The sequence below is a fragment of the Myxine glutinosa genome, chromosome 2 (genome assembly GCF_964187855.1).
Source record: "Myxine glutinosa chromosome 2, kmMyxGlut1.1, whole genome shotgun sequence".
NCBI lineage: Eukaryota > Metazoa > Chordata > Myxini > Myxiniformes > Myxinidae > Myxine > Myxine glutinosa.
The window spans coordinates 102,342,605-102,368,559 of record NC_136262.1 but is presented as its reverse complement, the minus strand read 5'-3'; the positions used below and the strand labels follow the sequence as shown (position 1 = coordinate 102,368,559).

The 25,955-nt window shown below is 46.5% G+C and overlaps 1 protein-coding gene across 10 annotated transcripts in view; it reads right to left on the bottom strand.

Annotated features, from left to right (window-relative positions):
- FAM169A (family with sequence similarity 169 member A) overlaps positions 1-25,955 on the bottom strand; it is a 72,109-nt gene extending 46,154 nt beyond the window's left edge. For 2 of the 10 annotated variants that reach the window (XM_068107636.2, XM_068107639.2), the window contains exons 1-5: positions 25,851-25,955; positions 14,034-14,176; positions 11,670-11,766; positions 8,851-8,936; positions 5,170-5,341 (exon numbers count right to left, since the gene is read on the bottom strand). In XM_068107636.2, the coding sequence (XP_067963737.2) occupies positions 5,170-5,341; positions 8,851-8,936; positions 11,670-11,766; positions 14,034-14,176; positions 25,851-25,869 (517 nt within the window). In that variant the 5' untranslated portion in view covers positions 25,870-25,955. Of the gene's footprint in view, positions 1-5,169; positions 5,342-8,850; positions 8,937-11,669; positions 11,767-14,033; positions 14,177-25,111; positions 25,153-25,376; positions 25,525-25,850 lie in introns of those variants that run through there. The other 8 variants (XM_078772731.1, XM_078772729.1, XM_078772730.1 and 5 more) reach the window with 8 other exon arrangements.

The window sequence follows — 25,955 nt, the reverse complement described above, 5'->3', positions numbered from 1 at the left end:
TCCGGTCTATCAGTGGGATACAAAAAGTAAACTGTTTAGCCTGGCAGAGGTATGCTTTCCACCGAGTGCCGTTGTAGTTGGAAATTTGTTCATCATAGCTTTTTATACACACTCCAAAACGAAATAACGAGACCGAAAGTCTAACAGCAGCGTAGCCGAGCTTGTTTGATACTTTAGTTGAAGAGGGTAGTGTGACCTGGGTGGAGATACCAGTTAGCAAATAATGTGAGTATTAAATTATTTTGAAGTACTCCAAATCTCTAAGCTGTCTGTCACCATGGAAGTGAAGAGATTGCATTGAGACACTGGTTTATTCAATGTTTCCAGTCAGCTATGAACGAACCATACGCCGCTTCAATCCAGCAACTTTGGAATAACAAAGAGATTGCAGTGTTATGATTATATTTACTATATTATTAGTATTAACGCTATTATTATTATTACTAGAATACAAGACCCGTCGCTTGGCTGACGGAAATACCAATCTTTGCTGCGATAGGTAATCCATGGGGGGGGGGGGGGGGGGGAAAGGATTCCTGGGAGACCCTGTTCTCCGTGCAGGGATAACCAATGTCACGTGTTGGCATTTACAGTTTTGACACGTGTCCACGTACCCATTACAAAAAAAAAAAAAATACATTCTGGGATCAAAAACACTGCCGGGAGTTACACGAATCCACCGTAGTTGGATTTATTGAAATCCGTTAATCCGTTCTCAAGTTGTAACATGACAAACAAACAAACACGGCTACTTTTATAATATAGATTATTACGAAAACGATACCACTGTATTAAGAAACCTGGGCTAATTTGTACAAAGCGGCACGACGGTGAGGCATGATGGCATGAAGCCCAAGGCCTATATGTACTGTGTCGTTGGAAGACCTGCAATGCCTATGTTTTCAATATTTGATGGTCATTTCAGCAATCGGTTTGTTTGTGTTTCACACTGAATAAAAAACGTCAAGGTAGAGCATGGCGATTGTGATATATGACAAGTTCGATGATATGTTCGGCCTGAACGAAATTGGAATCAAAATGGCGGTGTGTGGAGTTATCCGTCGTACGCTGTGATGGCATCACTGACATAATCACATCACATCACCCCTGTCATGTGACCATATCCTCAGCTCTGATTGGTGAATGTTTGAGGGGACATACATACATACAGTCACGTGAAAAAGTAAGTACACCCCAAGTAAAGTTTAGACTTTTTCAACATATTTCAACATACAGCTATTTGATCTTCATTTCAACAATATTGATAGATAAAGATGACATAATATAACAAATATCATGAAACATTTACATTTTGTAGTCCATTGTATAATTTAAATAAACATAAATGCAAATTTTGCATGTGGAAAAAGTAAGTACACCCCTACGGCCTACATTTATCACTACTTCAAATACCTAAAATTATATTCAGATGCACCAGCTCACGTGCAAATGATTAGAACATCGTTAGAGGGGACCTTGAAGGAACCTGTCTTATTTAAACCTCAGACATTTAGTTTGGTTTGCTCTTTGTTGTTGAAGTGTGTGGCGTCACCATGCCTAGATCAAAAGAGCTCTCTGAGGCCTTCAGAAAGAAGGTTATAGATACCTACGAGTCCGGGAAGGGATTTAAAAAGATCTCTAAACAATTTGAAATCAATCATTCGACTGTCTGGAAGATCATCTACAAGTGGAGAAGATTCCAAACAACTGCCAACTTGTTCAGGCCAGGCCGCCCCAGCAAGTTCAGCCCGAGAGCAGACCGCAAGATGCTGAAAGAAGTCTCTAAGAACCCTAGAATGTCATCACGGGACCTACAAGTAGCTCTTGCCACTGTTTATGTCAAAGTGCACGAGTCTACCATTAGAAAGAGGCTGCACAAATTTGATCTACATGGGAGGTGTGCCAGGAGGAAACCTTTGCTGTCCAGAAAGAACATCAGGGCAAGACTAAAGTTTGCCAATGAACACATCGGCAAAGACCAGCACTTCTGGAACAATGGGCTCTGGACAGATGAGTCAAAGGTAGAGCTATTTGGCCACAGTACCAGAAGACATGTTTGGCGAAAACCAAAGACAGCATTTGACCACAAGAACCTGATACCAATTGTAAAGCATGGTGGTGGAAATATTATGGTTTGGGGCAGCTTTGCTGCATCAGGGCCTGGGCAGCTCACCATCATAGAATTCACTATGAATTCTTCATTGTACCAGAGGGTGCTTGAGGATAATGTGAGGCCATCTGTCAGAAAGTTGAAGCTCAACCGAAGGTGGACCTTGCAACATGACAATGACCCTAAACATACCAGTAAATCCACCAAGGAATGGCTGAAAAGAAAGAAATGGAGGGTTCTGGAATGGCCAAGTCAAAGCCCGGATCTAAATCCCATCGAGATGTTGTGGGGGGATTTGAAACGAGCTGTGCATGCAAGAAACCCCTCAAACATCGCACAGCTGAAAGAATTCTGCATGGAGGAGTGGGCAAAATTTTTTCCCAGTCGATGTCAGAGACTGGTAGACAGTTATAAGAAACGCCTGCTTGAGGTCGTTTCTGCCAAAGGGGGCAATACCACCTATTAGAGCCAAGGGTGTACTTCGTTTTTCCAGAGAAGGAAATGGCATCTCTGTTAATTTTTTGTTGAATAAATTATTGCAGTCAATTTTTCATTGTTCTTTGTTCAATTAGATCACCTTTATCTATAGATATTGTTTAAATGAAGATCAAATATTGATATGTCCACATATGTTAAAAAGATTAAAAAAACATTTCATGGGGTGTACTTACTTTTTCCACATGCGAAATTTGCATTTATATTTATTTAAATTATACAATGGACTGCAAAATGTAAATGTTTCATGATATTTGTTATGTTATATCACTTTTATCTATCAATATTGTTGAAATGAAGATCAAATAGCTGTATGTTGAAATATGTTGAAAAAGCCAAAACTTTACATGGGGTGTACTTACTTTTTCACGTGACTGTACTTACATACACTGTTCTAGACGGCTTTACCCTATAGGCTACGCAGTAAAAAAATTTAAACGAACCACACCAAGTGGAGAATTTGAAAGCTATTTGAATTTGAATATTGAATTTGAATTTGAAAGAGTAAAGAACTGAGCCACTACTATCTTCTGAGCCACACTCTGATGGGGTACATTCTGTCTTTGATACGAGTTCCCTTACAAGGAACAGCAATGCAGGTGAAGGCCATTAGTCCCATTAATTGCCAACATATGCTAGTTTGTCTGTGAATGAATGAATGAATGAATGATCGTTTTAAGGCCATTTTCCCCGCTGAGCGGGGGTTATAGTCTAGTAGGAAGACTAGGTCCCCCTGCACCCCCCGGAGATATACTTCTAATCAGTGTTTCTAGATTGGAAAAAATGTGTAGAAAATGACTAGCTATGGCCCCAAGCTGAAATAATGTCCCACATACCATTTTTATGCAAATTACTGCTGCCATTATCAAAAAAAGACTAGGTCCCCCTGCACCCCCCGGAGATATACTTCTAATCAGTGTTTCTAGATTGGAAACAATGTGTAGAAAATGACTAGCTATGGCCCCAAGCTGACAAAATGTCCCACATACCATTTTTATGCAAATTACTGCTGCCATTATCAAAAAAAGACTAGGTCCCCCTGCACCCCCCGGAGATATACTTCTAATCAGTGTTTATAGATTGGAAAAAATGTGTAGAAAATGACTAGCTATGGCCCCAAGCTGAAAAAATGTCCCACATACCATTTTTATGCAAATTACTGCTGCCATTATCAAAAAAAGACTAGGTCCCCCTGCACCCCCCGGAGATATACTGAAACTGGCAGTGACTGGTGATTGAAATGCGGTGCCTTTTTGTGTTTCAGGTCGAGGTACGTGAACTCCCCACGATCTACAGCAACCAGGAAGAGACTGATACCAGGGTGGTTCTGTACCTCCATCATGCTGCTACCATCGGATACAAGAACGCTGTAGTCAGAACACCGGACACAGACATCCTCCTGATCCTGCTCCACCATGCCCACAACATCAAGCTGACGGTGTACCTGGATACAGGGTCAGGGAAGCATCGCCAACTTGTCAACGTCTCTGAGCTGGCAGAATCCCTGGGAGAGGACTACTGTGCCACTCTCCTGGGGTACTATGTGTTCAGCGGAGAAGACTGCACCAGTGCCTTCAAAGGGAAGGGAAAAGTCGGGCCCTTGAAAAAGCTGGAGAAGAATCCCAGGTTTCACAGGGCATTCGGTGAATTTCACAGGGTATTTAGAAAAATAAAACTTTGTGTTAACGTCTGTGTAGACGGACCTTAATATGAGTCTATTATTTCGTAAAACTGTGATTATTTTGTAAATAAAGCACTAATTAGCATACTAGTATACCATAGACACATGTAATCATGTTATGAATAGTTCTATCATGATCTATGCCCTTCAAAACATGGGTCTAGACACCTTCATTTTTCAATTATCTGCAATATTGGCTGAGATATGTCAAAAATCGTTTTTTTGATAATGGCAGCAGTAATTTGCATAAAAATGGTATGTGGGACATTGTTTCAGCTTGGGGCCATAGCTAGTCATTTTCTACACATTTTTTCCAATCTAGAAACACTGGTTAGAAGTATATCTCCGGGGGGGTGCAGGGGGACCTAGTCTTTTTTTGATAATGGCAGCAGTAATTTGCATAAAAATGGTATGTGGGACATTTTTTCAGCTTGGGGCCATAGCTAGTCATTTTCTACACATTGTTTCCAATCTAGAAACACTGATTAGAAGTATATCTCCGGGGGGTGCAGGGGGACCTAGTCTTCCTACTAGACTATTAGCCTCGCGGGCCCCATGACAATCATGGTTCCCTGTTTGTGGCAATGTTTTTATGGCCAGATGCCCTTCCTGACGCCAACCCTTGGTCGCCTCTTACGATGCGCAGGAATATGGTGTACCTATTCTAAATCGGGGTACACACCATGATCATTGTTTGTCTGTGCTCTATCATTTTTAAATGCTGAATATCGAGCTCGGAAGCAGCATAGACCATTTAAAAATATTTGGTACAACTCGACCAGGGTTAGAACCGCTGACCTCCCAGACTCAGGGCAGACGCTTCAACTATAATGATACCGAGTCTTTAACAGATAAAACAAGCATTTGTCTCACAATTGCTTGCCTGTAGCTTTGACGGTGTAGAAACCCACGGCCTCGCCATCTAGCCACATCACCGAGGCACTATCTTCTGAGCCATGCAAAAGGAATGGGCGTCCTCCGGGCTCCATCTCTCGAGTTCTGTACATGATGCGGTTCAACACGTACAGAACTATATGCTCTCCCATGCTCTTCACCTGGTCATACACAGGAGGAGATTCACAGAGGCAAACAGCAAGCCTGCCTTACATCGATAGACTGCACTCTGTGCTATGCTTCAATTTGTAAATTGGAAGGGCAACCTAAAAATCACAACAATCGACTTGCACTGTGCAAAGCAACCATCAGCAAGAGGAGGTATTCAAAAATAATGAGTAAATAGCAAGGAACCTGTCCTTATGTATGGGTTAATTCATGCAGGGTGACCGACGGGATGACTTGTAAAACCCTATTCTACCGGGAGCGGTACTATGTGATACACATTCAGAGAGAGAATTGGGATGCACCACCCACCGCAAATCCCCAGGTCTATTAACTTATGTTGCTGCCCAAAACCTTGGGCACATGCAGAGTACAACCACCAGTTTTCAATTCATTCAGTCCAGGCTGAACAGTTTACATTTTGTATCCCACTGATAGGCCAGACCTGGATTCGGATCTGACCCAAAATCAAATTGGCTTGTTCTTGTCACCTAACCAACTCATCCATCTTGTTTTGTCATAGTGTGTCAACAACTTTTTGTGATATCACTCAATGGTGAAGAATCACTAAAAAAAAAAATTTCTCTGATCCAGATATATATATATATATATCTTTTTTGTGTACAAGATCGAGGCTCGTGGAAGAGCGAACATTAATCACACAGAAAGACAAACCGACACATAAAACATATAACATGATGGGGAGCGGTAGACAAGATGGGGAGAGAGAGGGAAGGACACAAACACAACATTTAAGAGCAGGGACATCGAGAGATCTATGGGAGGGAGAGGGCTTTGGGGGGGGGGCATGGGAAGGGGGGGAGGGAGGGTGGGAGAGGTATAAAACATATGGACACTGCCAGGACTTCCAGGAAAGAAGTTGGAATTTCAAACAAGGTGGATCTGGGGTGAATTAGCGGGGGCAGAAAAGATCAAGGTTTTGGATGGGGGAAGATAAGAGATGGTGGTGAACAGCTGTTTTAAAGACCTGGAGGGAGGAGTGGGATTGAAGGGAGTGTGGGAGTTTGTTCCAGAGGCGGGAGAAAAGAGGAATGAAAGAGTGAAGGTGAGCAGAGAGCCGAGATTTCGGCAGTTTAACCATCAGAGGGTTGCTGGCAGATCTTGTGCGACCTGTAGGAATATTTGGGGGACAAAGCACAGAGAGAGCTGGGGGAGCAAGGTCAGAGAGGTGAGTGAGTGAGTGAAAGTGAGAAGTTCACGGTGAAAGTGAAGTGAAGTTCACTTCACTTTCACGGTGAGTGGGTGAAAGGCCCTCGGAGATAGCTTCATCGCGGGAGATTCCAATGATTCTGAAAGCTTTGGTTTCAACAGCGTGAAGCCGAGCTAGGTGTGAGGCAGGAGCACCAGCCCAGAGGGGAGAGCAGTATTCCATTGAGCTGTGGATGAAAGCCTTGTATGTGGTGAGGAGCTCAGGTGTGCCAAGGAAGGACTTCGCACGACGGAGGATGCCCAGTCGGCGACTGGCTTTGGAGGCCAGCTTGGAAATGTGGTTTTCCCAAGAAAGATCATGGCAGATAGTGAGACCCAAAAGCTTGAGCAACAGAACTTCTTGGAGAGGATTGTTGAGAAAGTAGATGGGAGGGTTGTCCAGTCTATCTTTTCGGAGAGACATAGTAAGAGTGTCAGATTTGTCAGGATTGAAAGACATGTTCCACTTGTTTGACCAGGCTGTGATTTTGTCCAGGTCTTCAGAGAGCGAGGAGGCTGCAGACTGCCGATCTGAGGGAAGAGGAATGGAGCGGCAGAGAGTGGAGTCATCAGCAAAGAGATAGAGAGGATTTTCCAGAGAGTCGGAGAGATCATTGATAAAGACCAGAAAAAGCACAGGGCCCAGAACACTGCCTTGGGGAACTCCAGCCTGAACAGGAAGGGGAGATGAGAGAAATCCATTCAGGGCCACACGTTGACTACGACCAGAGAGGAAGTCTGCAAGCCATTCAAGGAGATTTCCATGGATACCATAGGAGGAGGGTTTGGTGAGCAGAGCTGGGTGCCAGACCGTATCGAAGGCACGTGATATGTCAAGGGAGACAGCTCTAATTTCCTGTTTGGCATTGAGGACCTCCATCCATTGTTGAGACAACAGAAGCAGCATGACCAGAGTAGAATGACCTGGTCTGAATCCAAATTGATGATCAGAGATCAAGCCGTTGGAGAAGAGGAAAGATTTGATATCCGAAGCAATGATGGATTCCATGACTTTGCTGATAATTGGGAGCAGGCTGATTGGTCTGTAGTTGCAAGGATCTGTTTTTGCACCTCTTTGTGTAAAGTGGTAATGTTTGCTGATTTCCAGGATGCTGGCAGATGACCTTGAGCAAAAGAGAGGGTGAAAAGAACAGAGAGAGGGTGAGATAGAGCGGCAGAGCAGGATTTTAGGACCCGTGGGCTGATGCCGCCTGGTCCAGTTGCAGAATCAGAGTCGAGGTTTGACAAAAACTCCTCCACCTTGTCAGGAGAGAAGGACACAGAGTCCAGGAGCAGTTGGGTTCGACTGGGTGAGGTGGGAACAGAGAGAGATGGGTTTGGGACACAAGATTTTGAGGCAAACACAGAGTTGAGGCATTCGGCTTTGTCACGTGCGGTGTCAACTGTGTAGCCATTTGAGGTAAGGGAGGGCATGGAGGGGGAACAAACACCAGAAACGGATTTGACCAGACGCCACCAGGATTTGGAGGAAGGAGACAGGTCTGAGAGTTCATTCTTGAGTGTGGAGAGATAGTGCTTCCTGGCACTCCTGAGGGTAGTTGTTCTGAGCTTGGTGGAAGGAACTGAGATTGCCTTCAGTTGGATTAGCCTTCCAAGAGGCAAAGGCAAGTTGTTTCAGATTTGAATCTTCACGAAAACCGATTGATTCTTCCTTGTTATACACCCACCCGGTCCACCATATTTCGTCTGAATATGTTCACAACTTTTTGAGATATACTGCTATATATCGGTTTTTGACCTATCTCTTAATTGTGAAGAATCACTTTAAAAAGTCTCAGATCCGGATCCAGATCTTCACCAAAATCTAATAATTTCGGCCTCGTCACATACCCAACATCTCCACCAAATCTCAGTTAACTACAGCACTACCTTGTCGAGGAAGACAAATCCTCTGAGGATGGTTAGTCCCCAGAACACACACAGACACACCTTTTAGTAATATATGAGTACCAGGTGTTGCTTTAATCTCATGCCTGGTGATGCCGTGGAGTCTTTCTGCCAGACAGCTTTTGTATTTTTAAGTAACAGCAATATTTGACTTTTCAGAATAAGCTGAAAAGAAATTTAACAAAACAAGTGCCTATTTCACGATTATTGAAGAATGAAAATGCATCACGTCATATGCAGGACCTTTTGAAGTCAGAGTATGCAAGATAATGGGAAAATTAAAAGAGTACATGGGATTTCAAGCCGGTGTCACGGCATCATGTGGAAAGCACCGAGACATGAAAAACAGAGGCAAAGTATAACTCTGATGAAGTGTGGTTACCCTTACCGGAACCAAGCCCTTCCGGGAATCATCTGAAGTCCTTAAGATATCCTCTACTGTCCACCATTTCTTCCCGAGATAAATCGCTGAAGCTGCAAAACACAAATGTTCAAACCCGGTTGCAAGTTAAAGACAACAATGATGATTCCCTTAATCTACCGACAGCAACTACCAAAAGAGCCACCACTAAAAAAAAAATGCTCTGACCATCGAAAACACCAAATCACAATTTACAAGGAATCCGCACAAGTACAACTAGAATGGCACTCAGTAGAGAGCATACCTCTGCCAGGTGAACAGTTTACGTTTTGTATCCTAGAGTAGACCAGAAAAATCACAATACAGAATCACATTTAATCAAAATCATCCGTCCACAACTTTTTGAGATATCCTGCTTTGTATCGTTTTTGGCCTTATCTCCCAATGGTGAAGAATCACTTAAATTCTACTAGTCGGATCCAGAACTTCACCAAAATTGAATAGATTCTTCCTAGTCACATACTCTACCTCTCTGCCAAGTTTTGTCCAAATCCATCTTTAACTTTTTGAGATATCCTGCTATGTATCGTTTTTGGCCCCATCTCCCAATGGTGAATAATCACTTTAAAATTCTAGTAGCCACATCCGAATCCGGATCTTCACCAAAATCTAATCATTTCATCCTTGTCCCATACACTACCTCTCTGACAAATGTCGTCCGAATCTGTCCACAACTTTTTGAGACATCTTGTTCACAAACAAACAAACAGACAGACAGACAGACAGAGACACAGGGGTGAAAACATAACCTCCATCCACCTTTGGTGGTGGAGGTAATGGAGCTTCAAAAGAAAATGTATCACCAACAAATAGCAAACAAATTCATCAAGTCAGCTGAAAGACTGACATTTCATTTTCTCCCAATTCCTGCCCAGAGCACCTACCCTTCCTTTTCTCCCATTCACTACCCTCAATCAGGTGTACATAATGTAAGTGATGGCCACGATATGTGTTGATCCTAAAACTGATAATTGCAGGGACGACTTTATTATAGGTGCGATGACTGTACAGCGTATCATCCATCAAACCAATGAAAGGCCCATGGGATAGTGCCTTGCTATTCTTACAAGTGAAAGGTCGATGGGAGGATGTGCTGGGTGTGCCAAAATAAACAACCAAAAAAAACTAAACCCTCTGTTTTATTCATTATTTATTTTTCACGTTTTGTTCCCTCTTATTTCAGATCATGATAGCTGAGGCCCTGTAGGAAACGATTTCCTGGACAAATGAAGAAATGGCTTTTTCTCTAGAATCCTACATCGAAACGCAATCCTTCATCCAAACTCAGACAGTTCAAGAAAAATCTAACTGCAGAGATGTTCTCTGCAAAGAGAGAATAGTCAAACGGATGAAGAAATTGAGAGCAAGGAACTGTGCACAACTTAAACTAAAAAAAAAAAATCAATGGACAGACCGACTCATTCTGAATGCCCTTTGCCGCTGAGAACTCCTGAAATTATTGAGAGGGTCCAACAGTCGTTTGTAATCAGTCCAAAAAAGTCACTTTTCTGCCGCAGTCAAGGATGCGGACTGACAGTGTCAAGTCTCAGGAGGATTCTCCATGATGACATAAAACTTTATCCGAGGAGAACAATGGTTTCAGCAGGATGGGGAAACCCCCCACATCGCAAATGAGTCCAGCGAGTGTGTGAGAAGCCACTTCGGTGAGAGCGATTGGCCAATGCTACAGCGTCGGGTGGTCTCCACATTCTCTGATGTGGGCACACCAATTTGTTTTTTTCTTTGGCGATATCTCAAAGAATGTGTACAAGGATCACCCAAGAGGCATATGAAATGAGCAATCATGGACAAAATTAGGACCTTCCCACTTGCCGAATGTCAGCAAGTAATCAACAACTTCGACCGTCATGTTAAAATCTGTATTCAGCACAGAGGTGGACATTTGGAGCATGTGATCGACTGAGTGCCAAACTAAAGTCTTACAAGTTACGGTTCTGATATTTAATACACCTGTCACAAAAAAATGTAGCACATATTTATTGATACATTTTGTAATTCGGAATAAAAATGAGTATTGTGGATTTTTTTTAGCACAACCTGCACAACATAATTCAAGTACCGTATAATAACCAAGAGTAAGAATCGCTTTGTAATACATGTCCCCTACCAGTCCTAATAAATGTTCTTGTTCCAAGCAAAAAGGAAATAACTCCGTGAAAAATTGGCGAAACGGCCCGTAATTCAAGCTTGTTCTGCAACTTGGCATAGTAAAGCCTGCAACTTTGCATTGTACCAACCAAGTGTCAGTTGAATATGTTAAAGGTTATGGGGAAAAGGTACAGAAAAAACACAAGTGGGATGGATAGACAGACTACCATAGAACATCTTGGAAAGACAGACAGAGACAGAGCGAGCGAGCGAGAGAGAGAAAACCGAGTCCCCTCCAGGTAGGGGACTAATAAAAGACATATTTCAATACCAGACTCGGTGATATAATGGTGAGAGTGTCCGCTCTAAGTCTGGTTGGTCGGTGGTTGGAATCTTGACAGAGTCATACCAAGTAATAAAAATGCTGCTTCCTTGTTGGCTGCTCAGCGTTTGAAAAAAAGAAGAAAAAAAAGAAAAAGAGAAACAAACAAACAAACAACCACAGGTTGGCAATTATAGCACATACTTTAATGGGCCTGATGGCCTCCTCCTGTTTTGAAGTTCTTTGCAAGGGAACTTGTATTGTTATTGCTAATACCATATTCAACTCTATTTGTGTAATCAAATCTAAATTCACGCAGGGCAAACACCTTTGTTTAATGCATCCACACGTTCACCTGTGTATTCGTCTGGAGTAAACAGTGCCAAGACTTTTCTTTCTGTGCAGTTTCCAAACAGAGGGACAAATGATGTGGTGCCTGAACTGATGGGAATCTGAGCAAGAGACATTGAAAAATTATAAATAAATAAAAACTCATTGATCATCTAGAAAGAATTCCAATATCTTATGAATGTGACAAACTCATCATTTACCATATTACGTTTACACGATAATATACGGCTGATCAATTTTGCGACAAAACGGACTACTCAGGTGTTGTCACTTGTGGTTCAGCAAGTGAATAAAGTATATGGTAATGCTATTTGTTTGATATAAAAGTGGAAAATCGTTTTTTGTTTTTTAACCGTTAGTGTTGCGGTGTATCTCAAACCCCTCTTGCATGTTAGAAACCATATCCGAAGCCCCGGCGCTCTAACGGAGGGTTAATGAAGAGGAATGTGTTTGAATCCTTCTGCATCAGGACAGACAGAAAAATATCGAACTTGCAAAAAGGGGAATTTAACATTTGGTTAAAAGAATCACGAAACAGACATAGCGGGCTCTCGTCATGGCATCAACAGAAAGGTGGTTTTATAAACTATAAATTGACCAAATGTAGACAAAAAAGCAGAAATCTGATAATTAATCGAAATGTAGCCCATCACATTCTATTCACCACAAGGGTGTAAAAACAAATCCTCAAATGCTTACTTCCCAATAATGGAATCCATCATTGCTGTCGATGTCATCTTCCTTATTTTCAAACAGCCTCATCTCTGATCATCAGTGTGGATTCCATCCTGGCCACTCAATTATGGACATCCTGATGCTCTTCTCACTCAGCAAGGGTTGGATGTCCTGAAGCTCAAAGATGAGATCAGGTCCGTCTCCCTGGACATATCTTGAAAATTCGACACAATCTGGCATCTTGCACCGCTTGCTATCTGGTGTAGTTCAGGAAGTGCACGATTCAGTTTGTCGACTGTTCATGGTTGTTCTTCAGGCAGTAAATATAACAATTTATCAATTGCTATAGTTTGTTGTGAATAGTTTGTTGATGGTTTGTGGGTGTTGCATAGCTTAGTGATTGTCACAACTGTTGTTCAGGCATTACAGGTAACAGTATTATGGATTGTTATAGCATGTGTTGTTCAGGTCGTGGTTGCATTTGTGTGGAGATCGTTTGGTGGTGTACAGTTTGATTGTTCGTGGGTACTGTACAAGCAGTGCTCGCAATACAATAGTCTATTAACTGGTAGCAGGTGCCACTTAGTCCATTAAAGTACCAGTTTGTTGTTCAAGCTGTTCAGGTAAGTGGTGACATTTAGCAGACTAGGGCATGCCCGTACTATATATATGCCCGTACTATATATCTATCTAAAATTATATCCCCCCCCTCTATTTACATGAAATGGTTTGGTCCATTCGCAACGCCAAAGCGAACGGCGAACGGCTTGCGAGTACAGTGACAATCCCCCCCCTCTATTTACATGAAATGGTTTCGTCCATTCGCAACGACCACAGAACCCCCCCCTCTATTTACATGGAATGGTTTGGTCCATTCGCAACGCCAAAGCGAACGGCGAACGGCTAAATCGCCATAGCTCGGTAAGTACTTGTCCGATTAATTTCAAACCTTGAAAAGGCACATCCTCGGGTCCCCAGCAATATACCTGGCAAGTTTCAAGTATATCGGACCGGTAGTTGTTGAGAAATCGTTGTCGCATACATACACACACACATACACACAGAGATTAGTGGAATTATAGATAGACTAGGGCATGCCCGTACTATATATATATCTAAAATTATATCCCCCCCCTCTATTTACATGAAATGGTTTGGTCCAAAGCGAACGGCTTGCGAGTGGTGACAATCCCCCCCCTCTATTTACATGCAATGGTTTGGTCCAAAGCGAACGGCTTCCGGAGTTTGGTAAAGAAATCGCCATCGCGTGCACAAACGCGCAGGAAAGCGAATGAATCGCAAATTCGTTTTTATTAGTTGTAAAACATAGTTTAACGCCAACATAGTTTGCAAACGTGAAATAAATGAATACGCTCTCAAATGTGCCATCCGAGGCAGAGTGTGCCCGCCACGTTCGGCACACGCGATCGTTCGCTGCTCTCTGATTGGTTGAATCGTTTTTTGGACATAGCTCGGTAAGTAATTGTCCGATTAATATGAAACCTTGAAAAGGCACATCCTCGGGTCCCCAGCAATATACCTGGCAAGTTAAAAGTATATCGGACCCGTGGTTGTCGAGAAACAGCGGTCACAGACAAACAAACAAACGTACAGACAGACAGACAGAGATTACTGGAATTATAGATAGATGTTGCTCAGGCTGTGTAAGAAAATTGATATTTTCTATTGTTACCGTGTGTCCCTTGTTCAGGTTTAGGGTTGTAGGTTTGGAAGGGTTATCGAAGAGCAGCGATTGTTGGTACTCTATAGCTTCTTCCTCCAAATCGTTGAAGGACAAACTGGATAAGAGATCCACCGGGTAAAGCATGTCGCCGCCTGTAGGAAACAATTTCACCGCTCTTAAAAAGTGCCTGTGCCAATGACATAAAAAGCAACATTACGCTACATTTCACCTTACAAGACCCCCAAAAAAAGAAACATGGAAATTTAGGAAAACTGGCAAAAGATGAACAAAATTATTGACGGTTTATATTTTAATGGCAAATAAATCTCGTCGAGGAGCTTGTACACATATTACATGCAGAGCAATAACTTGAAGCTAATGTGCAAAACAAAGTATACAAGTGAATAAAAAAATGTATGCTAAATTAAAAAGGCAATGTAGGGATGACAAACTACAGTCTAAAAAAGGTCCTAAACAAGAAAGGGATGATGTTGGTTTAGAGAGTAGCTAACAGTATTGCCATCACATAACAATCCCCACATCACTGCCTCATTTACACTTCATCAGTTATTGCTTCAAACTTCTACAAACACTCCACTGGTTACAACAGTACTTGATTACTCCTGTAGTGTAGCAACATACTAAGACTCTACAAATTAGCAGCCGGAGTACAATGTTATAATATCAGTACATGATCATCAACTTCTTACAAACTGCATGAACATCTCCAATAACAGCATTCTATAATCATCTCCATTTGTGATTGGTTACTCTAAGTTGATAAAAAAAAGAAAAGTAGGAAAGACAACTGAAGCTGCAAGAAGTCCCTGAAATTATATTGGAGCTTCTTATACTTATGCAGAAATGAAATATAGGAGCTTCTAATACTTTTAGCTAGGCCTAGCCCGAGACAATAGTCTGGGGGAAGTGATGTCGGGATTGTTATGTGATGGCAATACTGTTAGCTACTCTCTAAACCAACATCATCCCTATCTTGTTTAGGACCTTTTTTAGACTGTAGTTTGTCTTCCCTACATTGCCTTTTTAATTTGGCATAATTTTTTCATTCACTTGTTGTACACCGCTCCTTTCCTATGCCATCTCCAGGCATTGCAAATCGTCATTGCTGGGCACCGAAGGGGGCTCGGCAGTGACGCATGCTGAAAGGGAGTACTCAGTTTTCACTCTGGTTGTTTGTTTTCTTGCTTTCTTTCTTTCTTGTTTGTTTGTTTGTTTGTTTGTTTGTCCGGGCAATATTTCAGCCATCCTTTGAGCTAGGAAGCTGAAATTTCGGCACAATAGTGAGCAAGTCCTTTGTTAAAAACGGTATTTTTTGTTTTTTGATTAATCAATTAATTGATGAGTTATTTAATTATTAGCGATTAATTAAGTACTTATTTAATTAATTAAATTTCATTTCTCTTCTGACAATTAACTCAGGCACCTTTTGAGTTAGGAAGCTGATATTTGGACATGCCAATGACCAGGTGATTTGGCTGCAAAGGCTATTTTTGATTTATTAATTAATCAATTAATCAATTAATTGATTAATTATTTAATTATTTGATTAATGACAAAAAAAGTTTTTTTTTTTTAAAGTCAGATTCTGATGAAATGGTGGTGGTTTATGTGTTCTCTGACCGAATTGATTAATAATTTAATTTTTTAATGATTATTATTTATTTATTTTCATTATTAATCATTTATTTGTCTTCTTTCTCATTTGGCCAATATCTCAGGCACCTTTTGAGCTCAGAAGCTAATATTTGGACATGAGTCACCAAGTGATGTGGCTATCAAGGATATTTTTGATTTATTGATTAATCAATTAATCAATGTATCGATTAATTATTCGATTAATTACTAAAAAAAAATAAAAAATTTCAGTTACAGATTCTGATGAAATGGTGGTGGTTTATGTGTTCTGTGACCGAATTGATTAATAATTTAATTTTTTAATGATTATTATTTATTTATTTTCATTATTAATTATTTATTTATTTTCTTTCTTATTTGGCCAATATCTCAGGCACCTTTTGAGCTGGGAAGCTAATATTTGGACATGACAGTGACCAAGTGATGTGGCTATCAAGGATATTTTTGATTTATTGATTAATCATTTAATCGATTAATTATTTATTGATTAATCAATCAATTATTTAATTTTTTATTAATGACTTATTTAATTACATTTCTAAAAGATACATCTTCGGATGAAGCACTAGTGGTGGTTTAGTTATGCTATTAGCCAATTGATTATGAAAATATTTTGTGATAATCTTTTATTGATTTTAATTATACAATTAATCAATCAACTAGTGTACACCTCTCCCTCCCAATGCAGCCTCAATGAGCTGCACTGCGGTATTGCCGGGCGCCGGAGGCGCCCCGGCAATGCCGCGCGCTGTAGGATATTTAATTATTTCGCATGTGGGCGGTGTACTTTGAATGTAGCTTTACTTGTTTCTGTAATTTTTTACAATGTAGAATAACACAATGGTATATGGTACTCAGAGGATACCCAATCCTGGAGCAAAAATGCCAAGATATCTTGGTCAGCAATGTCAAATACTGCACATGTGTTCCTATATTGTCTTACGTAACCCTGACCGTATCTTGCAGCTCTGTCTTATTGCTCGTTTCTCAAAGAGTAATGTCTTCATCCAGCCTCATGCCACACAAGGACCTGCACTTAGAAATGCCAAAATAACTGGTGTGGTTTCCCTTTAACCAGGGTGGGGACAGAGGGAAGAGGTGGAGCCTATATCAATTAATTGTCCATTGACCACTCCAGGCGATGCAGTATGCCAAAACAAAGATGAAAGGAACACTAAATGTCAGTTCAAATATTTATTAAAATGGTCCATTGTACCAAATTTTAATTGGGGACTTTTGGATCTTCGGGGACTTTTGGGTCATCAGGGTCATCTGGGTCTTTTGGGTCATCTGGGTTTTTTGGGTCCTCGTGGACTTTTGGGTCAAAGGACTTTTGGGTGATGTGGATCATCGGGGACTTTTGGGCGATTTGGATCCCCGGGGACTTTGGGTCCTTTGGGTCAAGTGTTAAAGGGTCTGCCAAGGTCTAAGGTGTCTCATCAGTCTAAAGGGTTAAAAGGCACATTTGAATAGTGCATAATGAATTAATAGAAGTGAAAAAGTATGACACGCGCACACACTTCAATTCCCGAGGATTCCTTGTTCAGGCTGTTGAAACGACACCATCAGTGATGCACCGACGTAACGAATCAGGTGCCGAGAAACCGTGACTCGAGAAGGTTTATTGATCACGTGGTTTGCTTTTACCTTGACCAGTGACTAGAGGGTTCGTGATCATGTGTCCCGTGTGCGGTGTATAGCACTGGTACCATGCTATTATTTTATTTTCAGAAATGCAACAATGAAAAACAAGGCATTTCCCGAGACATGATATTTCTGCTGATATTTGATCCCACATAACATTATCATGTAGGAGCTATGCTCCAACGTAAATCGAAAGAATGGATGCGACAAAAAGCTGGAATTCGTCCGAGTTTCTTTATTGTGTCAAATCAACTCGGGTACTCTGAAAAGCCCGTTTATCGGGCAGCAATATATATACACATTATCCCGGAGCGTTTGCCCGGGAAAGGCGAGAGGGGGCATGCCCGGGCGTCCTGGACGAGGCCTGGCAAGTCGAGAGCGGGCATGCCCGGGCGTCCCGGACGAGGCCTGGCAAGTCGAGAGCGGGCATGCCCGGGCGTCCTGGGCGAGCCCGGCATGGTGATCGCTCCGTGTCCTCGGTAGGTGCAAGGCGATTGTGTATACCCAGCGGCAGCCGCTACACACGTCCCCCCAGAATCGACTTGCACCGGCAGGGTCAATTTAAGGGGGGTCCTGATGACCCGGCCGAAGCGACCCCTGGTGGGTCGTGGGGGGGGGGGGGGGGGGGGGGGTCCGGTGTGGTGGTGGGCGGTCGAGTGGGGGGCACCGTGGACGGGGGGCGGCCTCGCCGCGGCGGAAGGGCCAACCGTGGCGGTTGGTCGATGTCCACGTGCGCCGGCTTGAGGCGGTCCACCGCAATCCGGTCCGACGACGAACGACTTGTCGTCCCGTCGCATGACCCGGAAGGGCCCGTCGTACGGCGGCCGGAGTGGCCCCCGATGTGCGTCATGACGCACAAAAACGTACTCCGCTGTGCGAAGCGTTGGGGGGACGTAGGACTGGGGGTCACCGTGGTGGGACGTTGGCACGGGGGCAAACCGTCGGGCGGTCTCCTGGAGGTCCGAGCGCTGGTGAGCTGCGGACCAGGGACTGGTAGCGTCGGGCACGAATTCGCCCGGGACGCGTAGCGCCTGGCCGTAGACAAGCTCGGCGGTGGATGCCCGGAGGTCCTCCTTGGGGGCCGTGCGGAGGCCCAAAAGGACCCACGGCAGCCGGTCGGCCCAACCGCCGTCCTGAAGGCCGGCCATGAGCGCGGCCTTCATGGAGCGGTGGAATCGCTCGCACAACCCGTTGGCTTGGGGGTGGTAGGCCGTAGTACGGTAGAGCTTGACCCCCAGGTTGCGGGCGACCGTGCCCCACAGCTCGGAGGTGAACTGCGGTCCGCGGTCCGACGAGATGTCCGCCGGTGCGCCGAAGCGGGCGACCCAGGTGGCGATGAAAGCCTGTGCCACGTCGGCGGTGGTGGTGGAGACGAGGGGAACGGCCTCCGGCCACCTGGTGGTCCTGTCCACCATGGTGAGCAGGTGTGTGAAACCCCGTGATGGGGGGAGGGGGCCCACCAGGTCCACGTTGACGTGGTCGAAACGTCGTTCGGGCACGGTGAAAGGTGCCAGCGGGGCCTGGGTGTGTCGGTGGACCTTGGCCTGTTGGCAGGCTGTGCAGGTGCTGGTCCAATCGCGGACGTCCCGTCGAAGGCCGTGCCAGACGAATCGCGCCGACACCAGCTTCTGGGAAGCTTTCCGGCCCGGGTGGGAAAGGCCGTGGAGGGAGGCGAAGATGCGGCATTGCCAGGTAACGGGCACGATGGGGCGAGGCTGGCCTTGGGAGACGTCGCAGAGCAGGACAGTGTCCGCGAAGGGGATGTCGGCCAGGCGGAGGCCCGTGTCCGCCGCCCGGAGGGCCGTGGTGTCGGTGGTTTGGTCCGCCGCCATAAGCGCAAAGTCCACGCCGAGGTGGACCGCGTTCGCGCTGGCCCGAGAAAGTCGGCCACGGCGTTGTCTTTGCCGGCGACGTGCCGGATGTCCGTGGTAAACTCCGACACGGCGGAGAGGTGGCGCTGTTGGCGGGCCGACCACGGCTCCGTGACCTTGGCCATTGCGTAAACCAACGGCTTGTGGTCGACGAACGCCGTGAAGGGTCGGCCCTCCAGGAGGTGGCGGAAATGGCGAACGGCCAGGTGTAGACCGAGGAGCTCACGGTCAAACGTGCTATATTTGAGCTCGTTCGGCCGGAGTTGCCGGCTGAAAAAAGCGAGTGGCTGCCAAACCCCGTTCACCCATTGCTCATGTACGGCGCCCACCGCATAGTCGGAGGCATCCGTGGTGAGGGCGATGGGAGCGTTGAGCACCGGGTGAGCGAGCAGTGTTGCGTCGGCGAGGGCCCGCTTTGAGCTTTTAAAGGCCGCGTCCATTGCTGCGGACCAGACGACGTCGTGCTTGGCCGGCTTGCCCCGGAGGGCTTCATAGAGGGGCCGCATGAGTTGAGCAGCGCGGGGCACGAAGCGGTGATAGAAGTTCACCATTCCCAGGAATTCCTGCAGGGCCTTTATGGAGCGGGGACGCGGAAACGTGGTGATGGCCTCGACCTTGGTTGGCAGCGGCACGGCCCCGTTCTTGGTGATGTGGTGGCCCAAAAAATCAACGGCTGTCGTGCCGAAGTGGCATTTGGCTGGGTTGACGATGAGGCCGTGCTCGCTGAGGCGCCCGAACAGTGTTCGGAGGTGGAGGAGGTGCTCGGCCCGGGACGTGCTGGCGACGAGGATGTCGTCCAGGTAAACGAAGAGGAATGGCAGGTCGCGCAGCACGCCGTCCATCAAGCGCTGGAACGCCTGAGCCGCGTTCTTGAGGCCAAACGGCATTCGCAGGAATTCGAATAAGCCGAACGGCGTGATGACGGCCGTTTTTGGGACGTCGGCCGCCCTGACAGGTACCTGGTGATATCCCCGTATTAAATCGATCTTTGAAAAAATGACCCGTCCTGCCAAACGGGCGGAGAAGTCTTGGATGTGCGGGATCGGATACCTGTCGGGGGTGGTAGCGTCGTTAAGGCGGTGGTAGTCGCCACATGGGCGCCAGCCGCCCCCTGGTTTTGGGACGATGTGTAGTGGCGAAGCCCACGCGCTATCGGAGCGACGCACGATGCCGAGGTGTTCCAAAGCGTCGAACTCAGCTTTGGCCACGGCGAGCTTGGCTGGGTCGAGACGGCGGGCTCTGGCATAGACCGGCGGGCCCGTGGTTGGTATGTGGTGCTCGATCCCATGTCGTACTGCGACGGCCGAAAACGTCGGCCGCGTGAGGGCCGGGAACTCCGTGAGCAGGCGAGCAAACTCGTTCGCCGCCGGGAGGGCGCATGCCAGCTCGGTCGGAGCGGAGCTGCTCAATGTGCATGCCAGGGAGCTGAAGGTCTCGGCGTTGATGAGGCGACGCCGTTGGACGTCCACCAGCAGTCCGTGTGCGCAGAGGAAGTCGGCGCCCAGCAGAGCCATGGGCACGCTTGCGGTTACAAAAGTCCAATTAAAGCGTTGGCCGCCGAAGCAGAGGGTGACGTTACGCGGGCTGAAGGTGCGGATGGCCGATCCGTTGGCCGCAACCAAGGAGGGGCAGCAAACCGCGGACTGCCTGTCCTGATCGGAGGCGGGTATGACGCTCAGTTGGGCGCCGGTGTCGCACAGGAAGCGCCGTCCAGACGCTTTGTCCGTGATGAAAAGTAAGTTGCCCGTGTGGCCGGCGCTCATGGCTGGTAATGAACGCCGGCCCGGCCGTTTCCCGGCTTGCCGAAGGTGCGCGGGGGTCGGCATGTCCAGGCCTTCTGTCCGAACCTGGCATGATAATAACACCATGCCTGGTCAGGTGGAGGCTCCGGTCGTCGTGCTGGAGGTGGTCGGCGCGGCGTAGCGGCCGCCAATTGCGTCGGCAGTTTGGTCGTCGACCGTGCCGGGTGCTCGGGCGCCATGGGCATTGCTTCGGACGGCGGTGGGCTCCAGGTCGCTGCTCCAATGCGTTGGCCTGCCGCGGAGATCTTGTCGGCTTCCCTGGCGAGGGCGCGGGGATCCGTGATCGTCGTGCTTGCCAGGGCGAGGTGTACCGGGCTAGGCAGCTGACGGAGGAACAGCTCCCGGAACAGGAATGCCGGAGGGTGCTCGCCGAGCAGCGAAAGCATGTAGTCCATTCGCTCGGACGGGCGCGTGTCGCCGAGCTCGGGCAGGTCGAGCAGGCGCCGTGCGCGTTCCGCTGATGAGAGGGCGAAAGGGTCGAGGAGGAGCTTTTTAATCGCGTCGTATTTGTCAGCGGCTGGCGGGCGCTCGAGGAGGCTCAGGGCGCGGGCCGCGGTGGCTGAGCCGAGTGCTGCTACCACATGGTGGAAGCGGGTGTCGTCGGCCGTGATGCCTCGCAGGGCGAACAGGGAGTCCGCCTGGGCGAACCAAACCGCCGCGTGAGCCTCCCAGAAGGTAGGCAGTTTGAGGGCAACTGCCGTGTCCATGTCGGGTCATCAATGTAGGAGCTATCTATGCTCCAACGTAAATCGAAAGAATGGACGCGACAAAAAGCTGGAATTCGTCCGAGTTTCTTTATTGTGTCAAATCAACTCGGGTACTCTGAAAAGCCCGGTTATCGGGCAGCAATATATATACACATGATCCCGGAGCGTTTGCCTGGGAAAGGCAAGAGGGGGCGTGCCCGGGCGTCCTGGACGAGGCCTGGCAAGTCGAGAGCGGGCATGCCCGGGCGCGCCCGGGTGAGGCCTGGCAAGTCGAGAGCGGGCATGCCCGGGCGTCCCGGGCGAGGCCTGGCAAGTCGAGAGCGGGCATGCCCGGGCGTCCCGGACGAGGCCTGGCAAGTCGAGAGCGGGCATGCCCGGGCGTCCTGGGCGAGCCCGGCATGGTGATCGCTCCGCGTCCTCGGTAGGTGCAAGGCGATTGTGTATACCCAGCGGTAGCCGCGACAATCACGCATAACGCCAACACCGAGGCAAATGTGTCTAGTGGCTCCGCCCCCATCAACCTGATTGACAGTCATAGCCACGCCTACCCCAGCCCTATTATTTTACATAGGAATGTAGTTTTCTATAGTTTGAGGAATCCTTTCAAGCTACGAGAATTATAATACCAAAGGATGGTGCAAGAAGTAAAACTCTGTTGAATGGTAGCAGAATCATTGCCATTGATAGAGGCAGCTCAGAAATATGCCGTCTGAAGAAGATTATTATTATGAACAAGAAGATGAATTCCCGGGTTTGACCGATCTCGTTTTTTCGCTTTATTTTGCTTTTGCCTTGTTCTGGAGAACTGAAAAGTGATCCCTACCTCGACAATCAGCTGAACAGACCAGGTAGGCTCTCATTTATGTAGCCGAAGTGAGTTTTTAAAGAAGATAATCCAACTTTAGTTTTGTATGTAGCAGATGGGAGCGACATTTTTTTTCCGCGTACTCTCTGATGAGCCTTCAACGTGGAATGAAATGACGAGGCAAGCACTGCAGCAACAATACCAAACTACCATAGATATCTGTGACCACAAAACAACCACCAAGGGTAAGCTTCCCCCGGCCCACGGTCTAATGACGGTCTTTTTTTTTCCCACATTGGCAAAATTAAGCGATGACAAAAAAACACCTTTTCTTTTTTCAGACTGCCATTTAACCCTGGCCTTCTACTCAGAGATATGATGTAAATCAAGTGTAAATGGGCCTTGCTCTAGGCCAGGGGCCGCCAACCTTTTTTCAATGCGAGCTACTTTTGATTACAGTTAAATTACGAAAAATTCATATTTAAAGTGAAGGAAAATAAATCTTTATCTTTACATCAGTCTGAAACGTGACACCGCATGCTATCCACCAGTGTTGCGTAACCTGGTGTGTATCCTGAGGACAATTGTGATTGAGTCCTTCAGATGCTCATCTGTCAGACGGGTTTGAAATTTAAATTTGATGCAGTTGATGTCAGAATTCGCAAACTTTATTTGCCACTTTATGGATGTTACTGTACTTTTAAGTATCCACAAGACCCCAGATATTTGTGACAGACTCCAGAAATTTCCCACTCCACAATATCACTCCCGACCCCTTCCTACTCCACAATATCACCCCCGACCCCTTCCCACTCCACAATATCACCCCCGACCCCTTCCCACTCCACAATATCACCCCCGACCCCTTCCCACTCCACAATATCACCCCCGACCCCTTCCCACTCCACAATATCACCCCCGACCCCTTCCCACTCCACAATATCACCCCCGACCCCTTCCCACTCCACAATATCACCCCCGACCCCTTCCCACTCCACAATATCACCCCCGACCCCTTCCCACTCCACAATATTACCCCCTCCCCTTCCCACTCCACAATATCACCCCTCCCCTTCCCACTCCACAATATCAGCCCTCCCCTTCCCACTCCACAATATCACCCCCTCCCCTTCCCACAATATCACCCCCTTCCCACTCCACAATATCATCACCCCCCCTTCCCACTCCACAATATCATCACCCACCCCCCCTTCCCACTCCACAATATCACCTCTACCCTTCCCACTCCACAATATCATCACCCACCCCCCCTTCCCACTCCACAATATCACCCCCTCCCCTTCCCACTCCACTCCACAATATCATATCATCACCCCCCCCCCTTCCCACAATATCACCTCTCCCCTTCCCACTCCACAATATCATCACCCCCCACTTCCCACAATATCACCCCCTCCCCTTCCCACTCCACAATATCACCCCTCCCCTTCCCACAATATCACCCCCTCCCCTTCACACAATATCACCCCCTCCCCTTCACACAATATCATCACCCCCCCCCCCTTCCCACAATATCACCTCTCCCCTTCCCACTCCACAATATCATCACCCCCCCCCCTTCCCACAATATCACCCCCTCCCCTTCCCACTCCACAATATCACCCCTCCCCTTCCCACAATATCACCCCCTCCCCTTCCCACTCCACAATATCACCTCTCCCCTTCCCACTCCACAATATCATCACCCACCCCCCCCTTCCCACTCCACAATATCACCTCTCCCCTTCCCACTCCACAATATCACCCCCTCCCCTTCCCACTCCACAATATCATCACCCCCCCCCCCTTCCCACAATATCACCTCTCCCCTTCCCACTCCACAATATCATCACCCCCTCCCCTTCCCACTCCACAATATCACCCCTCCCCTTCCCACAATATCACCTCTCCCCTTCCCACTCCACAATATCATCACCCCCCCCCCCTTCCCACAATATCACCCCTCCCCTTCCCACTCCACAATATCATCACCCCCCCCTTCGCACAATATCACCCCCTCCCCTTCCCACTCCACAATATCACCCCTCCCCTTCCCACTCCACAATATCATCACCCCCCCCCCCTTCCCACAATATCACCTCTCCCCTTCCCACTCCACAATATCATCACCCCCCCCCCCCTTCCCACAATATCACCCCTCCCCTTCCCACTCCACAATATCATCACCCCCCCCCCCCTTCCCACAATATCACCCCCTCCCCTTCACCTACCCCTCAATTCTGTACAATTTGAGCCCTTATCCCCATTGCTGTTTCCTCCGTACATTATTACAAGCAACGGTACCCGCCCCCAAGGGCGGGGCTTCAATTGGGAGGCCCAAATGAAAAGGCAAAATATCAGAAATTGAAGGCTTTTTAAAAATTATTTTAAACGATTTATATAAACATCCGTTAAATCATATCACACGCAAATCATCAAAATCTAAACAGTATTTGTAGAATTTCAATAAAATTAAAAGCCACATCACTGTGCATATCGGTAAATATTATTCCATCGTGTTTGGAAAAACTGGAAAATTTCGGGAAAAAATTGGAAAAACAATCTAGCCCATTTTACTCCAGGGGGTCCCAGGATTACCCACCCAAAATTTCGATGCGATCGGTTCAGCCGTTTTTGCGGTACCTGGGAACAGACGGACGGACAGACATTTGGTGAATTATAGTAATATTCCCCATCTTTTTCCCCATAGCCCCCCGACTCCCCATCTTTTTCCCCATAGCCCCCCGACTCCCCATCGTTCTCCCAAACTTGAAAGTGATGACAGCTGAATCCGCCTGGAAAACACCCAACCCATACATTCCATGGGGATTCGACGCTCATTCCCCACATTCTCTCCCAACACGCACCGTTATTCAGGAGGCTACACCTGCACCTGCACCTGCATCACCTTTCACCTCCGACTGCATTCACGATCGGCCCGAATTATCCCCGCGTCATCACGTGACGTTATCTTTCCTCATATTTTCCTTCAGGGTTGGGGGCGGGGGTCATGGAAATTAGAAGTTCATCATTTTGAACACCCAAAACGGCCAAACGTAATGAATAATTTTAACAACAACATGATGAAGACATGTAATCGGTAAACAAATCAAGATAAATTGTTTTTGGAAAGAAAAACATATTTTTAGAAACTATGTAAAAAAAAATACATGAATAGTAAAATATACACTTCACATCAGGAAAGCATCCTGTACCGTGAATTTGAACAGGTGGACGTAATCTACCTCCATTGGAAGAAAAAAATATCTAAAATAAACCAATGCAATAATATGCTCATCATACACCGCACGAAATTTTCAATTCGTATCTGATAAACTCACGGAAGCAATATCTTGACATTCACATTTAAAGGTAGTTATACCTCACGAACATCGAGCTAACTCGACAAAACACAACCGTCAATGGATTCTGGTATTCGAGCCAGT